At 35.5% G+C, this 19,188-nt stretch overlaps 1 protein-coding gene across 7 annotated transcripts in view; it reads right to left on the bottom strand.

Moving 5' to 3' along the window:
• Lrp1b (LDL receptor related protein 1B) overlaps window positions 1-19,188 on the bottom strand; it is a 1,777,797-nt gene that overhangs the window by 1,128,497 nt on the left and 630,112 nt on the right. For all 7 annotated transcript variants that reach the window (XR_009056008.1, XM_057755646.1, XM_057755649.1 and 4 more), the window contains exon 3: window positions 14,823-14,960. Coding sequence is in view for 6 of the 7 variants with exons in the window: in XM_057755646.1 (XP_057611629.1) it covers window positions 14,823-14,960 (138 nt within the window). In the remaining variant the exon portion in view is untranslated. The remainder of the gene's footprint in view (window positions 1-14,822; window positions 14,961-19,188) is intronic.

The following is a 19,188-nucleotide window of genomic DNA, read 5'->3' as shown; positions in this document are numbered from 1 at the left end:
ACAGTCTCTGATGTTCCCTCTCTCCAAGCAATTATTTTCTTTGCATTAGGATGGCAATGATACAGCAGTGGTTTCAAATCACATCTGGGTTCCCATTATGTTCTTGAGGATTGTTTTTGGTTTGATTTTGGTGTACTGTAAAAACTTGTGATGTGTGATGTCCTTCTGTATATGTGTTGCTTTTGTTGCTTAATGAATAAAGCTGCTTCAGTCTATGGCAGGGAAGAATAAAGTCAAGCAGGAAATCCGAATAGAGATAAAGAAAGAGAGTAGGTGAATTCAAAGAGATGTCATGTAGTTGCCTATGGAGACAGATGCTGGATCCTTACCAATAAGCCACAGCCTGGTGCCAATATGTAGATTAACAGAAATAGGTTAATTGAAAATGTAAAAGCTAGCTAGAAAAATGCCCGAGTCATTAACCAAATAATATTGCAATTAATACAGTTTCTGTGTGGTTATTTGGGTCTGGACAGCAGGTAAATGAATGTTCAGTCTTCTTTTATAATCTTGAGAATCATACAAACAAAAAGATAGTAATTCATGTTTGACCGATAGTGCTGACTGCCTTTGGTGAACATTGTCCCCCAATTTCAGGCTCTAAAGTATACTAAAAGGCCTATGTCCTGACTGGTTGGGCTGTCTGTATATTCTTTAAAGCAAACAGCTATATGAAATCAAACATTCTTCTCATCCATTGAGATTTCCCATGTCATACCTTCTCATTTAAAATATAAGCAAGACACACTTGAAGTTGAATTTATCCAGACAATTCCTTAAGAGAAGTTAAGTATGAGTGAGGTGTTTATATCCAGGAAATGGACACCATGCAGAGTTCTTCTGCATCTTTCCAGTTCTTCATTCTTTTTCACCCTTCACCATCATAGACTTAAAGCTACTTGTCTGGGTATTAAGTGCTTCTTTCTGTCCTGTCTGACAGTATGTTTTCAGGGTAATGTTTTGTTATGATCTGGTCCATTTGCTATGGAGCTCTTGTCACTCTCAGAATTGTGGGTGTTTGTAGATAGACATATACATAGAGCAAACAAAGTGATTAGAAGTAATTAGGTGGGAACTGAAATTCAAAGAAAACTGAAGAATCTTTCAAAGACAAGCAAATTAGGATTAAGGGCATGTATCAATGGTTGGGTATTTGGCATAGATTAGATTTTGAACACCACCAAAGCCATCAGCCAAAAATAAAAAGCAATTAAATTGATTGTACAATATGTTTCGTGAAAAATTCATTCATGGGAAAAGCAATGTGAAATAGGAAATTTAACATTGGGAGGAAAAGAAAAACAGTAAGATATGTCTTGGCATATTTAAAATTTGTTCATCTGAATCGCTTTTTATAAATCTAGAACCACCTGCTCAAAGGCAACATTAACCACAGTGGGATGGACACTCACACAAGCATCATTAACTAAGAAAATGTCCAAAGAAATGTCCATAGGAAAGTCTGATGGAAGAAACTCCTCAGTTGAGGTCTCCTCCTCCTTGCTGACTCTAACATGTGTCCAGTTGACAAAATAGTTTTTGTCAGCGCACAAACCTGCTCCTACCAAGGAAGATTTTATCTACTTTAACATCCCACAATTTAGGCTTTCATGCAAGCAATGTGTCTGCTTTAAAATTCTGATCAGGGAAACAAAGGTAAGTATTTTCCCACTAGGTTATGAAAACATTTCAAGGGGAGACAGTTTAATGGTAGTGCTATTTTAGTATGACCCCATCATCCTGGAATATGTATCTGATGTTTTCAGCTGCAATGACCTTGGTTTACCACAAGGCTTCCTTGAAGATGGAAAAAATAGTGAATAGGTAATAGGATAGAAAACAGGAGTAGTCTGGAGCATAGAATACCTCAGCAAACTTCCTGTCAAGTAGTAACTTCCTCTGGACCCTTGTAAGTTATGGGAAATAAACTCAGCTTTGTTATTAGATTATTAATTCTACTACTTAAGTCAAACACCATTTCTAACTGATGTGACCTAAGTAAACAATCGTAAATTTAGGAGTAAAGAACACAAAATATTACAGAATTAAGGGTTTGACAGCTAATTACCCAGAATACTACTTAATAAGCCATGTCTAAATTATCTGGGAGGCATAGTTCACAACTTCAGAGGTATGGAAAGTTTCAGGCTACATGGAGACATGCGCAAAACATGATTAAGCAGCAGAAACCGGGTGTGGTGAATTTACAATACTTGCACAAATTACAAATTGCTTCACGCTGGCCACATTTCTAAAGATGGCCATGAAAAGTTGCCTCTCTGGAAACACTCCAAAGAGGTAGAGATGGCAGGTTATAAAGGTGATCTTGAATTGAGTCAACTTATAGGATGATGGGTGAACTGAACCACCCCTGAAAGTCCCTCCTGGCCCTATTAACTGAATATTCCATTGCCCCGAATGGAAGGTATTACTGAGCTGGTATTTTAGTTTTAGTCATTAAGGCCCTTTGCTTCATTTTCACATAGTACAGATAGAACAGATAAATAAGAAGAAAAACATTGAAGGCACAAGCACATGCTGAATCTATTCACGTTCATGTCAGACTTCATTTAAGCTGGTTAAAATGACTTTACAGCAATCTGACTGAGGGTCAGTCCAGGTAGTGCTTCTGCTCTGAGAATATTGGAGAATGGGAGCCACTTATTGAACTGCATAGATTTTTCCTTGGCAATCTCTAGCTTCATTCCTGTTGTACCTTAAGTGGGAACATGCCACATTGCAGCCAATGGAACTGCAAACTGCTCTTTGGGGTTTGTCTTCCTTGTAGCTGGCACTCAGCTAGTGCAGGGACCAAAACTACTAAGACATGATGACATCCCTCACAATTCCTTGTGTCAGAAAAATACCAGTCACCTGATTTCCTGTTTTTCTTAATCATAAGTATAATTGAGAAAACCATATCAATTCTCCAGAAAACCCAAACCTTGGTTTTTTGATTTCATCAAAATATTACTTATAATGAATCTTATGGTGTTTTAAATCCAAATATATATCTACATTCAAGAAGGTTGGGAAGGCATGAGTATGCTTCTTTAGCTTCACAGCAAATAAAAAGAAAATAATAACAATGAAACAATTGACACTTTGAGTCCAGAAGTCACCAGACTCACAAAATTTCATTATTTTTTCTTTCTATCAGTTAATACAATGAAGTTTTCAGTTGTGATCATGTCCAATCAAGATGCTATAATAAGTTGTCTGAATCTCTGCAGCTTAAAAATCAGAACTATATCTGAGGAAGTCAACTTCATATAACACTTTGAGTGTGTGGTACATCACTATTCTTGGTTCATAGAGTCTGCTGAGTATCCATTTTCATGTACCGGAAGGGATAAAAAAAACTTGATCCATTTTTTCAAGGTTACTAACCTCATTACTGTTTACACACCCTTAGACATGTCACAAAACCTTTTTATCACAGCAACCAAAAAAAATAACTAAATCAAAAAGTTTATTTCAGAAGTGAGGCCATTGTTAGAGCATGCTGTACATACATTTCTAGTCTTTTTCAAGGTATTGTACCTATACAGCTCATTTAACAGTACAATGCAAATTTCTAGACCTTGAAAGTTATTGCTAACAGGTTATTAGTTAGTTATCTATTGCAATCAAACTTATTAGGTGTGCTTTTCAAGGTAGAAAGAGATATATTGAAGTCATATTCAATCACTTCAGAGATCTGCAGAATATGGCATTTAAGATGTTTTAATAACATTGGGTTTTGTATCTTTTTAATGACAAGGAGACATGGCTGTTTCTGGCAGCACCAATCTATTTCAGGAAAGATGATAGGCATCAAAGAAACTCCACATGGAGTTTACCATTTTTTTGTGGGAAAAGTAAGCTTCTTTGCATGAAAGTGTCTTTGCCTCAACTGCTGAGTGTATGCTGTTCAAATTGGACAAGCAGGACGTAAGAGAAAGGACTGACAAACTTTACCAAGAAAAGGTAAAACAGTTTTTCAAATATCCCATTTCACAGAAAAGCTTATCAAATATTCTAAGCCTGTAGACTGAAGATGGATGCCCAATGTTACAGGGGAATCTTGGGTGACTGTCCAGGCAGCCAGCAGTTTCTGTTATTTCTCACAGTTTTTGGAAGTCATTTTCTTTCACTTCCTATTTACTCAGTTAATATTGTTTTTTTTTCAAGTATCTGAGGTAGGTGAAGACTAGATAGTTGGTTGTAATTACAGTATTACTTGTTTACCAGACTCAGAAAGAAGCTCACTAAAGAGCTGTAAAGTTTGTTAAGATTGAAAGATATCAAAGATGGTTTTAGATAGTAATGCAAGTTAGGATAGAAAGTAAATTAAGTACAAGACTTTGGACTCACGAAGATAGGACAAATAATAAAGTATTTTCTCTGAATTTGTCAAATGCAAGCGGAATAAACATGGTTGATATATTTATTACCTATATATATTACATATAGTTATTGTACTTATTGTTTATAGTTTTTCTTATATTAGTTATAACCTCTTTTACAGAGACAGAAGCATGAAAATGTTTTAGACAAATAAGGGAAATATCTCCACATTGTGTTGGTGCTACAGCAAATAAAACTTGTGTGAGAATGAAGAGTGTGGAGAATGCCACTAGTTAGCCATAGAGGTCAGGAAGTGGTGACATATACCTTTAATCCCAGTACTTATGAGTCACATGCCTTTAATGCCAACACTATGGGGGTGGAGACCAGAAGGGACAAGACATTCAGTCTGAGAACTTGTAAAGACAGGATATTCCATCCTGTCTTAGGATTTCATAGAGGTAAGAACTATTGGCTAGCTGCTCTGCTTCTCTGATCTTCCAGCTTTCACCCTGAATATTTGACTCTGGGTTTTTATTATTGAGACCAATTAGAATTTATGCTACAGAGATTGCCTTGAATTTCAGAATTGTCTTAGACTTCATTTCTGTAAAGGTTCAGAACTACTGAAGATGAATGGGGTCTTTTGAATGTGCATAGAATGTTCCTTATTTTCAAAGAAAGCCACTACATTATGAAAACAAGTAATGGAATATCCCAATTTAACAGAAATTTTTTTTTGAGTGATAACCTGACAAGAGGTGAAGTTTCAGTGATTAATATTTTCTCTCTACTGGATCTAGAATCCCTTGAAGACACATCTCTAGACACTCCTTGCCAAATCATTTAGTTAGATAAGTTCAATCAATCTCTGGCTATGTCTGGGAGATGTTATCTTGATAAGCTTAGTGAAGGTGAGAGGACCTAGGCTAAACAGTCAGCCAAATTCTCTGAACAGGAATCCTAAGTAACACGAAAATGATGATGGGATCTGAGCATGGACACTCATCAGGACCTTCTTCTGGAATGGAGATGAGGTAGGCCAGCTAGACTACCCTGCCAAAATATACAGTTACCTACAGCTGAGAGCCAAAATAAACCTTTCCCCCTTAAGTTTCTATAGTCAGGGTATTTAGTCACAGCAACAGAGACATTAACTCAGTCATAAATCTTTAAGACTTTCTATAATTCCAGCTTTTGCTCAGAAAATTATAATTCATTTTAAATAATAATATGTTAATTCTTGTCACAGTGACATCACATTATTTTAAATTCAAATTTCAAAACATTCTTCAGAGAATTGTTATTTCTTCCAGATCATTCTCTGAACACCAAATTCCCAAGTTTGTAAAATCACTGCTTTTTCTCCAAGGACAGAGCAGTGAATCAGTTGGTGACATTGGATTCACGCTTGTTATACAATTGTTCAGTTTGCTGTTCACTCAGCACATTGCTTTCTTTTCCTTCAATTAATAAAACTGACAGGGAATATAGAGTTAGTTCAAAATTGTCTCTCAGTTGATTTTCTTCCCTTCACCTTGTTGGTTGGAGACTGGCTCTGGAGGAATGCTGAAGCATGAAGATTTTATGTCCTTTCCACTATCGACAACTAGCAAAGGAAAACTCAAGGTCATAGTTTAATCCCTGCTCTTAAGTGACATTCTGTGTGAGTCCTGAGGATACTGTTCATTCTCAGCATCCTGCTTGAATTCCTTTTTCTCTAGACTATCACGCTGTGTGTGTCAGAAATGCAATAATGAATCATAGGAGATTTGGCCTCACAGTTTGTAGTTGAGTGACAGTCTTTCAATTCATACTTTTGAATAATATTAAAACAGTCAATATTTTCCAAAGTTGAACAAGAAGACAAAATTTAAGCATCACAATGTTGTACTTTAGTAGCTTACCAAGGCAGGGACTCTAGTGGCTATAAATAGTAAATATATCTTTCAAATGATCAACTTTCATCCGAAAAAGAATTCCCTGAACAGGACAGCCCAGGGCTCCCTCCTTGACCTTCACTTAGGTGTTCTCCATCTAAGTGACACATTAAACAAAAATACACAAGGTGGAGGCTAAGGAAAATCAGAACAGAGGACCATTCAGTTTCTTGTCTTGCGGCTATTAAATGTACTTATTTTCTTTCTAAGAATCATCAACATGACTCAGTACAAAGATGCAAACATTCCAGCCTCCATCTGCTCAGTATTTAAATACAATGGGATGGCACCCTTATAATTCCATTGTGCACAGATTCTAGTATCACTTTTTACTCTCCTGCCCTTTTCTGTTTTATGCAATGGCAATGCATTTTAAATGGGCTATGCTGTGTGCATCCTGATTCAAATGTAATTGCTCTTTGTCTGCTAATACTTCATTTCAGTTTCAAGGTCATAGGTCTTCATTTTTATTCCTTCATCCTTCATTCTTTCCAAAGAACTCAGAGCTCTCCAGAGCATCCAGTGCTCAGTCATACATTCATTTGCAACAAACAGAGCCCTGGTTTTGAATGCTCATATTTTCTTCATTGGCATATACAATTCTTGGAGTGGCATGCAAATCAGTCATCAGGTCTGTTGGGAAATCTCTTTGCATTCTTGAAAACAAAATTAGATATTCCTCATTGTATTCCTCCTCAGCCATTTTTACCTCGCCCCACTATAACATATAAGTGCCGTGAAGGTAGAATATTCCATATTGCAAGCTTAGATAGACATCTGAAACATTGTCAGTGCTTTGCAAAAATTAACTCGTGTTAATGAAGGAGTTAGAAGGAATCTTTCACTTTTTTACTGGCACATTTTAAAACTTCATTTGATCCATAAAAAAAGTATTCAATGTTATGTCTTTTTGTATTATATGAGGAAGGATGCATGATAGAAGTATAAGGATAAATAATTACTCCCAAAGCCTATGAATATTCATATGAATTAACCCCTTTAAAAACAGTGAATAGTTAATATTTCTCTTCTTTTATGGAAAGATTAGCATGGGTGAAGAAACTGACTTACATCTGATTTAATTTGTTTTCCACCTATGTCTCTTTTTCTCTAATTTTCTTTATAAGGATTAAATGCAGAGCTTAATAAATACTGGGCAAGGGTTACATCAAACCACCAGGAAAGTCTTTAAGAATTCTATCTAAGGAGTTTGGTATATTTGGAAATCACCCATAATAATAGTTCTTTACCCAGGAACCAAAGGTCCACATCAAAATTGTTATTAATTCTATTCCTACAGGCATGAAGTAGCAAATACAATAAACATTTCATGAGTGTAGCATGACACATTTCTTCATTGTAAATATTAAAACAGATTAAAATAAAGACAACTGCGCAACAATTGAAAGCATATGGTACACCAAGATTCTTATCTAGGGTAAACACTGAATCAAAACATAGAAATATGTTACTATAACTGTTTTGAAAATACTGTTTTAAGAGAGAAATAGAATCCGAAATGATTGGTGCATAAAGATCTTGCATGGCCCGAGGTTGTGGCTCCCTTGATACAGTACTTAGGTTAATCCCCAGAATTGTAAAAAGGAGCCATAGAAGACCATGACTGGGATCCCAGCAAAGGAGGCTCTCAGGCCAGAGAATCTGGAGTTTTAAGGTAGTGAGGTGAAAAACAAAGCATTAAACAAAGAAAAAAATAAATAAACATATAGGTAAGGAAATAATCTTCTTAGCTTAAGATATTTTAGTTAATTTATTTTATGAATCAAATTGTATAAAATTATAAAAATTAGTTAAATTATTTGATGGTTATAAATGCTTTTCTTGCAAGTGTGTTGCAAGTATGTTTGTGCACCCCACATGTGTCTGATGGCTGAAGAAGTCAGAAGAGGGCATTATAGTCCCTGGATCTTGAATTATTGATGGTATGAACCACCATGTAGGTGCTGGAATTGAATTCTGGTCATCTGCTTTCACATAATGGAACCATCTCCGTGGCTATGTCTTTTATTTTAGATCAGTTAAAAACAATTACTACATTGATACATATTTTTTCAAATGATTAATTTTTATTTAAAAATTAGTCTTCAAGGTTGGTATGCTTGAAGAGAGATTATGAATTTATTATGTATCAATGTTAATACAAGATGTAAATTAATCAAAAGGTATTCCTCTTGTTTAGTTATCCTTTGAATTATGAGTTGTAACATAAGGTAATTAGCCACTATTTTTCAGCACCGAGCTAATTGACTAGCCAATTGTCTCAGAAGGTCAACATATTCAAAGAGATTGGTGTGATTTGAATGCCAGGCAAGCAATATGTTTCAAAAATAAAATATGCTTTCTGCAAAGCCTAAAGATCTAAAGTGATTCATAGGCTCAAGATGGTAAGAAAACGGAGACAAATTGATTCTTGGACCTTGTGATTTGTTGCTTTACATAGACCAATAGCTTTGGACCCACACCTGATAAATACATTTTCAGAAGTCACGTGCAGATATTACCAATGAGAATTCCTGGACTGATTGATTCACTGCAACTGCAGTTGCAATGTAGAGTTATGTGTAGATGTTGGGTTGCAGCAGGCCCTGAGGATAACTACCTTATGTTGGTCTAGCTTGGTCCCATGAATAGTTATCTCTCCATTGTCCTCCCCTTTGTTAGCCCTAACATGACTAGCAGGTGAAAACATTCTGGAAGCTACTAACTTAGCAGAGCACAATCTTCTGCATGCCCCAATTCTAAAAATGTCATCAGTAGGCATCTGAAGTTTTTACAAGACCTTACCTCATGCTGCTCCTAATGCCCTGTTTCCACAAATGTATTTTAAAAGTGTCTTTATTTACGCCTTCTTGGTTTTGTTACTTTAAAAATTTCCTGAAACTGCTTTCACATGGGAACATAGAATTTGAGAGCATATAAATCTATATTCCAGGGCCATGGTCACTCAAATTTAGCTCTGGAATAAACTGCCTTTTATTCCATTTAAGGTGAGAGCTGCATTTTCCACATCAAGAAGATAAAAGCATATTTTAAATTAAACAGTATTTTTAGAACTGTGACTCTAAAATAAGTGCACATACTTCTATACATAAATGAATATGCATATGTTTCTATGTATATCCATGCACAAAGTGGCTATATACTAGCACATTTTTCAATAGTGAACAATTCTAATTTCATGTATCTATTATTTTCCAGTATATTACCTTCTTTTGAAGGCTACATTTTGTGGACATGTATGAAATATTACAAAACTTCATTAATATGCAAATCTTATGCAACAACTGACATTTATAAAAATTATAATTTATTGGAAAAAGAATTATTCTTTCTAGGGAGTGTGCACATTTGTTTGTATGTGCATAAACATGCTTGTACATGGACTAGTATGTTAAATGTCTTCTTCAACCATTCTACACTTTGTGGTTTTGTTTCGGGGTCTTTTATTGAACTTCAATATCATTCATTAAGTTAGACTGCTTCTCCAGGGAGCCCTATTAATCCTGCAGTTTCTTCCTCCCCAGTGCTGAGACTACAACAATATATCATTGTACCCTGAGATTTTACAGGGTATTGGGACTTGTGTGGCAAAGCCCTTGTGTGGTAGCCAACATTGTTTGCTGAGCCATTTCCCAAGCCGCTTAGGAGGACTATTGTTTTCTTTCTGGGACAAAATTTGTTCTGGAAATCAACTAGGGTCAAATGTTAGAGCACTTTTTTCTAATTCAATTCTTAAAATTAATCTCTAAGAAGAAATTCTTAAACCTGAGACAGGGTTTAGGCAGTCTTATCACTTTCCCCCAACTGAGCACAAAATACAGAAAACCTTTCTGAAACACAAGTGGTCTGACCTCACAAGTCCAGACTGTGTTTCTTCACAATAGGCTTTTTGTTTATTTGTTTGTGTCTCTGGGTTTGATTGCTTTGTCGATGGATTAATTAGAGGGTTTTGGAAACAGTATCTTCTCTGTAGGCCACTCTGGGTCCCAAATACATCAGCAGTTCCACCTCTCCTGTTCTGTGATTATATGTCTATGCTATCATGACTAGCAATCTACAAGGTTTTGAATGTTTCATATCACCTGAGCAGACAATAGTGATTTCGCACCCCCATTTCTCACAGTGGAAGCCACCATGGCTATAAAATTGGTCTTCTCTAATATTATCTCCACATATATTATGTTCTATATTTTTTGTTTTGGATAGGTAAAATGGTAGTTGAAGAAGCTGGATTGGTAGAAGAGTGGACATAAAACCACCTCAAATGTTTTCACTGGATCCTTAGTTTCTTCCTTTCCTCTCTCATATCACCTTCCTTAGTTTCTTACCTCCCATTTTTTCTAGAAGATTGAAATACATCATTACATTCTGAAGATAATGTTAGAATTACTATGAGTGCTAACTTAGCCCTAGTCCCAGCCTTACAGTAGCCACACCCCTTGTTTTAAACCTACTCATAGCCCTATCTCTAATTCTAGCACTTATCCTAACCAAAACCTCAGCCCTTACCCTAAGCCCAGCCCCATAGTTAATCCTAACCTTAGCTCTAAACTGGCCTGATCTATATATAACATTTGTCCTAAAAGCAAGCCAATCAAAAACAAAAAAGAATGACTGATGAAACAATAAATCAAGATAAAATTTTTCCATTCTGAAATATGGGGTGGGAATATATGGGCTTCAAGTTCATATTTTCAGATTAATTCTGTTTGAGGAAGATTGAAATACATAAGACACTTAAACAAGGAGGATAAAAGATTGTTAAATTTCCCATGGTTAATCATTGCAGAAAATAAAAGCTACCATTTACCTTGACCCATTCTAAATAAGTTTCTTGGTTAAATTTCTCCAGAAGGCTTTAAAAAACTCTTTATCACAAGATTTAAGTTCTGTGGATAACAAAACTAAAGATAAAAAGACAGCTATCCATTTTAAATGTTCGGTTTAGTCTCTGTAGTCAATGCATGGGAATTCTTGACAAAAGCCTGGAAATGAAGGAGCAGGTATTACTAAGGCTGAATCCCAGTTTTCCTAAGTAATGTCTGGGTGCAATTAAAAATTAATACTATAATTCAAAGAAATAAATGTACATATAATAGAATATTTTTTATATATTTTTGGATAAATACACCAATTATGTATATAGTGGGCCCAAAGCTACCTGAGACAGGATCACAAAAAAAAAAAAAAAAAAAAAGTAAAACTTGCAAAGGACTTGTGTGGCATTTCTGTGCATACACTCAGCTGGGGAGGTAATTATTTCTTGCAAGAAGGTTTCATTTCTTAACGATTACAACACCTCAAATGTCAGTCTCCTTAGGTTTCAAAGGATCCTAACTACTTGATAAAATGAAACTGTATGGATGGCATAGTTGTGCTCTCTTAGGGACGTGGAGTTTGGAAGAAATGTTCAGTGATTTACAGAGTACTGACACTGTTTTAACAGACTGGGAGCAGATCGTGACTGGGGAATGCCATCCCCACTCGCATCCACATTTCTTGCTTCCTTGCGCTGCTAATGTAAACTAACTTGATGGAGAATTGTAAAGAATCCCACTTTCAAATGCTCAACCAAAATGTGGACATAATCAATTATCCTAGGAAGGTCAAATTTAATATAGTGATTTGATGTACGCTGTGGTCTGATCTCTGTCAGCTCCTTCTAGCGCTTTCTATGTTCGAAAGCTGATCTCAAACTTTAGTACATTTCTTTTATTGCTGCTACACTTTAGACAAGGAATATTGCTACTACTTTGAAATACTGTGTAGGAAGAGATGCAATTTTGAAAATATAATGTGGTTATTTTACCAGTGCTTATTGTTAAATATCTTACAAGCAAATTCCTGTATATAACTATGCCCTTATAAAAATCCATTTTTCCATCAATTGGAAGAAAATTATGGAGATTAAAATATCTGTGTTACAGAAAATCATTAATAATAGATATTTTTTCATTATTTTGACTAGAAAGGAATTGATTTCGCCAGGAAACATTCAGAAAACAATTCACTAAACACAAAAGCATTCCCAAGACCAGAACATAATGTTCAAATCTTTAAGCTTTACTTATTATTAATTTTCATAAAGACTACAAATACCCCACCAAATGTACTTTGAATCATTTATTAGAAGAAAGAGCCAAATTCATTTCTTAGTCATGTCTTAGGCTTTGTGTAATTATTTAAATTAGTGTACATGCTCTGAATGCAACAGACATTTTTTTTTTTTTAAAAAAGCAGCAATGTTACGAGACATAATTCAGAGAGAAGGGCTCAACACAGCAACGCTGAGTGTACTTAGGTACTTCTTTTCTTACTTTGTGATTATATCAGAAAGATCCCTAGATACTGGATAGGGATGGAGTTTGAAAATAATTCAGAACTATGTTTTTCATCAATAAGGAAAAAGCACACTGAATGTGGATAGAGAGACCTGTTTATACAGAGTCATTGTGCTGACAAAATATCCATGTGGCTTCTTTAAGGCACACCACATACATGACACAAATTTAATGTTCTCTGATATGTTCTGTCCATGTCTTGGAGAAACAATCAGTTACACACAGTTCTGAATTTATCCTCTAAATGAAAAATGTTTTAGTCACTCAGTCTAGAATGGCATATCATTTCGCCTTGATCCTACTATTCCATACAATACATTACAGAGAAGCAATTGGGAGGACCTTTTTCTGACATAAACACAAATGCAAGTTTGCCTGTATTGCTTGTATTTAAGTCCACCCATCTAAGTCTACTTAGGCAGTCTCTCAGTGTGAACATTCTGTAGATAGTTGTAGATGTAGATAGCTAAGCTCCTCTGAGAAAAATCAGAAATTTACTGTCTGGTGCCTTTTCCTATATCACTGGCTCTCCAATATTTTAATATTTCTCTTTATGTGTGAGTTTACATATACACATGTTTGGATCCATATGTATATCATCCAATTGCCTGGAGCTAGAGTTACAGGCAACTCTGAGCCCCCTACTATGTGTGCCGGAAACCTGAACTCATCCTCTCTATGAGTAGCAAGCACTCTTCATCACTCATGCATTTATTCAACCATGTCTCCCTAGTGTTCTAAAACCTCTTCTAGCCCATGTATCTCACTAACCCCAAGATGAGGAACATATTCTTGTTTACATCCTACTTCAGTGACCTATTGTGGAGATGTTTGATCCTGTCCTTCCTTTCCAGGGCCCATCTTGAGAAAGCAGACTTTTCCCAATGCAATCAGTGTAATCTGTTTACAAAGCTTTACTCATGTTAATGTTCATGTATGTTTCTTTCCTTTCTACCCCTACCAAGGGGTTCTAGTACTTCCCTTCACCTGATCCTGAAGGAGTGGACATAGAGAAACAAAAGAAATAGTGGCTGCTCACAGCTGTCATCAACCTTAGAGTGTGTCTTCCTACCAGATGGTGGGTAGCCATGTGGCAAGAACTGGGAGGCAAGGGGACTGGTTCTAAAACACATGTACATAAAGTAAGATATTTAGAACAAGTCCCCATAGGTGCAGGCATACACAGCCTGCCTTTCCATGATCTGTACTTTATCAGCTGCGGTGAGGTCAATTAAGAAGAGGGATAGATGTGGGAGGTTTCTTCTTTTACCCAGGGCTGGCCACATGCACCGTAACTTCACAGGCTCTTTTGCTTCTTAATGTCATGTTTCAGTCCCTGTAATCCACTCCTAGCTTTTAGAATGCTCCAAATCCACTTACATTTTAATATCTCTTCATTTCGATTTTTCTCTCATATCTATGTAGAAATTACAGGCTGATATTTATTTTTTTTTGTTTGTTTTTTTTTTTTTTTTTTTTTTTTTTTTTTTTTTTTTTTTTTTTTTTTTTTTTTTTTGTTTTTCGAGACAGGGTTTCTCTGTGGTTTTGGAGCCTGTCCTGGAACTAGCTCTTGTAGACCAGGCTGGTCTCGAAGTCACAGAGATCCGCCTGCCTCTGCCTCCCGAGTGCTGGGATTAAAGGCGTGCGCCACCACTGCCCGGCACAGGCTGATATTTAAAAACACATTAAAATTGCAATGATATTAATAGCATAGTAGGGCAGAACTGGTATTAAAGAAAATATTTCCCATGAATACATGGATTTAAATATAAAATTGTAGGAACATTCCTGTTATTTTGTTTAAGACAAAGATTAAATAAACAAGCTTGTGGTGTGTAAATCTATTATGATAATGACTCCTCATTCTCCTTTACTGAATAGAGCAATTTTATCCGAAATAGGGTTTTTTTTTTTGTTTGTTTGTTTGTTTTTCAAAATCCAAGCTTCAAAGTCTGGGTGTGTGTTTGCTAACATGGTTTTCAAGAAACTGTGATTTATACTGTTGAACTTTATACTGAGAGACTGGCAATAAAACCTATTCTCTCTCTCTCTCTCTCTCTCTCTCTCTCTCTCTCTTACCCCAACCACACCCCTACCTACAGCTGAAAGAAAAGGAGGGATGGACTTCTCTTTGAATTTTTATGACAATACAAGTTTGACTATGTCAGCCGCATTTTTCCAGCAGACTCACCCCGACAATGCGCTCCTTCGTCAGAGCCATTTGGGCAGTCTACCATCCCATTGCACAGCTGAGACAAATGGACACACGCAACAGCTTCACGACAAGCAATGTGATTCAAGGGGCACTTGATCTCCATCTCCTTGGGACCTATAGGTGAGAGGAAAGAAAAGTCTGTGTGTTAGCTTTATTTTTTTTTGATGGCAAAAATTTATAGTTTGAATTAGGAAACCAAACTGCAGACGACACTACGAGAGCACAGCTCTGACTTCAAAAACTTTCAGATTGCCTATGTGAGCAGAAAGTCATTTGAAAAAATATAAAGCGTATGAAATTAAATATATTTTTAAAATAATTCCATAAACCATAAATATGCTTCTCAACCATTAAAACAGCATGGTTTGCAAGCCCAAGGATTCATATTCTCTGTTTCTTATTCCTAGATAAATTTGATGAGGATGTCAAATTTCCTCAGTCTTAACTTAATTGTGAAAGTTGGTTAGTGACAATTTTTTCTCAATACATCATTTTAGATTTAATTTGGGTACCAAATGAGGGCTGTTATCATAGCTAAATAAAGAATGTTCTAGCACTGAGAGTTGCCCTTTACAAATACCTTTCTTTCTGCTGTAAACTCCTAAAGGAGGAGAACTAACTCTCATTACTTAGATGAGACAAAGTAATAATGAAGAAATAACCAGGGTCATGTGAAATTATGAAAAGCACAGAAAAGGGTACTTATAATGAATAAGAAAGCAAAAAGAAAAAATACATTACATAAAGAAATAGAAACTAATACTGATAACAGTTTAATGTACTTTTAAATTCCTATCAAATATAAATTATAGGTTTACATGATTCATTTCTTTCATAAAAACTATTTACTTCCAAACTTTTGTATTTTAGCATATATAAAAATGATTCCTAATGACTTACCACTGTGGATTAATATGTCTCTCAATACTCATAAGGGATACCTCTTTTTTCAGCAAATGATTATTAACACAGGAACTCACACTTGGCAAGGTGCAAAGAGTAAAAGATCATGGGATGCTCTTTCTTAAGTGGGGCATCCCTACCACATTCCTTTCTTCCAAGGCTTAGGAATCATTGTTAAAAAGGAACCAGAAAGAGTGTAAAATACAAAGCTGGTGAGTGACTTCAGGAAAACATAGTCTGCCAGACAAAACAGGACAACTGCATGTGTGAACTCAGAGTATTGTGAGGGCATGCACAAGAAATGTCCACACTCCAACTCGAGCTAACCCCAGCCTGGAGAACACTGTTGGGAATGAAGTTCCACACCTAGCCATGGAACTACCAGGAGTTGATAACTACTAAGAGAGGCATAGTCAGTTTTATTTAGGTGAGACACTGATAAGTTGACTGTTCTCCAGTGGAAGACCACATGCCCCCAGACATAGGGCCAAGATACATTGGACTTGAAGAAAAACAGATATAGTATTGGGTAAGTAGGGAAGAGGAGTGTATCTGAAAGCAGATGAAGGGAGATGAATATTATCAAAATGCATTGCACCAAATTAGCAAAGAACTAATAAATATTTTGTACATTGGCTGAAATGTTGCCACTAACAAGATTCTCTATAGTTCTGAGGTATATTTATATTATTTCTTCCATAAAGTTTGCTAGTTTGTAATATACATCTTGCCAAGAATGTGAAATGTATTTTATTATAATAGTTCATGAACTCAATTATTCACTATTTCTAAAACTACCTGTTTTTTCAACAGTCTATGCATGGATATATCTATATTCATATTTTTCTAAGTATTACAAATCACAGTTGAAAATTAACATGACAAAAATTAACTTAAAGCAAAATTATGATGTTATATGTATCAATGTTTAATAGTTATAAAGAATTTCAAAAGAATAAGTGTTTTTCTTTAAAAGTGAAAATTAGGCATAAATGTGAAATTGGTATTTAGGACAGTGATATATACTGATATTTTTGAAATTCTAAGTGAGTGTATATTTTTGAGAGATTTAAAAATCTTTATAGTAAGAAAATAGAAATGAATTAATAGTTAATACTTGCAATTGTTAAATGAAAAATAATATCTGAGTGAGACAAGGAAAGTATGACCATCTATTTTAAGATATTCATAGAACTAAAGAAGGTGGAAAACAAGGACACGCTGGGGTCTAGAAGTCATGCCTACCTTTTTATGAACTGCAAAAACTGAGACATATCTTGATTATTGGAAAACAATATATAGAACTATGAGACTCTTAGTGCTAGCACACAGAATCATGCGAGAAGCTGGTCAGAAACACGAAAATGTGTACTTTTGTTGTTCACCAGCTGGGGGAGTCTTCACTCTTGCCTTCCCTTCCACTGTTGCCATGGAAATGACAATGTAGCTAGAGCTTGCTTGGCAGGCTAGGATTCAGTCTATCCTTCCACGAATTTCATATTAAAGTATATCAAGACAGTTGTATAAAAGCGGATGTTCTTTGTAGAAATGGTTCTCCTCTTTGAGAGTTAAGCTCACATCTGGATGAAATAGTATTTTAAATCCTTTGATCAGTGTTAGAGTTATTTAATTGAAACAGAGCAAAATTCATGCACCTACATACACAATACATGGAAACCCGAGTGTGGGCACCCAGATATCAAAGGTAAATATAGCATTAATTTTATAAGTATTTCAAGTAATATTTATAAGATTAATATGAAACATACACTTAAAATTATGCAGCTATAAATATATATTATCAACAGTTATAAAGTCAGTCTTGAAAATTAAATGAGAGGCAGCAATCAGTCAAAATCCTCCTTGAAAGCAGGCAATATGGGTATGTTGTACATTGTGGCAAAATGCATCCCTGATGTTTTGTGTTATTGCAAGTGAGAATAACTCCATGATAATCTTTTAGTTCTACTCCAAATGAAGAGAGAAAGCAATGTGATCATAACTTCCACTTTTCAACTATATGGAACAAAAAAAAGCACATGGCGAGGGCAGTTCTTTGCATCGCTGAGATGTGCAATACTTCTTGAAGTCACTCATTAACATCACCAACATGACATAACAGAGGACTTGTTTGGAGTTTTCAGGATATTAATACATCTGGCACTGCTGTTGCAGCTGCTGGATCACAAAGAGTTAAAAATGCTGGGGTGAGGTAGGCCAGTTAACAACTGAGAATTTCAAAAAATACAAAGAGAATCTTCATCACATAGACTTTTTCTTTAGTCTAAACACTTCCAATTCACTAAAGATAATTTTAGGTTATTAAGTACTATAATCGTATTTTCAATAAAACAGTTAGAAATATATTTCTCCTTAAAATCCTTTATATTATAGCAATACTCCCAAATAGTATTTGTTCTTGAAATTATATTACTTTGCCCAATTCACTGAAACAGACTTCACTTTTAAAACTAAGTCTAGCTTTAAAAACTGCCTACCCTCCTAGGCCAATGTAATTCTTTTGTCCTTTTTTAAATGCTACATTATGTTTTGAATATGGAGAAAATAGTTTTCTTTATTCAGTTTATCAGGTGTAAGACACAGTCACATCAAATATTTGTCTGAATAATGATGCTGAATTTGTTTTGCAATTAGTTGAACAGATAACCGTTGCAGCAGAAGCAACATCAGTATCCAATGCCAAACTTTCCCTGCAGGCTGCTGTTACCACCCACGTTGTGCTCCTCGTGCTACTAAGACTCACCCCTGTTGTCTTTTCGAGGGATAACTTTCCAGTGGTCCTTTGTACTCTTTCTGAAATTCAATTATATACTCTTAATCTATACACAATAATAAATATATTTTTGCTAAGTGAATATTTTTCAAATAACAGTCGTGTTCTCTATTTAAAAATACATCGTTAAACATATTTTCAGCATTTAGATTTTGCATGCTTCGCGCCTGTTCTCTGGCTTTGCTCCACTCTCAGCATTCTGATGATTTAGTTTTCCTCAGCTGAATTAACCTATAACAGGAAAAAAATCCAAAAGGTCTAGTACAAAAAGGAAAATAGTCATCCTTATGGGAACTTAAATTATGTCCAACAAGACATACTATACATTATTTATGGGACATTCTCAATTAGTAAATTGTACAACTAAATTTTAAATTGTACTTTTGTTCACAGTGAACCAGAGGGACCCAGATTCCTTCAGAAAATTCCCTGGTTTCCTGTCGAAATCTATACCCTACTTTTCTACCTCCTGCCTCTTGGACTCAGCCATGTTACTGTGGATCTTTGCCTCTCCATTATTTTTAGCATACCTAAATACACGTCCACATTACACATGTCTTCTGAACATCCTCAGCCTAGAGAGAATCATTGGCATTGGCACATGATCACTGTTTGTCCTGAAAGGTCTCCATACTGCAGTCCATC

This window comes from Chionomys nivalis, chromosome 22 (assembly GCF_950005125.1).
Source record: "Chionomys nivalis chromosome 22, mChiNiv1.1, whole genome shotgun sequence".
Lineage (NCBI taxonomy): Eukaryota > Metazoa > Chordata > Mammalia > Rodentia > Cricetidae > Chionomys > Chionomys nivalis.
Note: the sequence above shows the minus strand (reverse complement) of the source record. Positions and strands in the feature narration are given on the sequence as shown.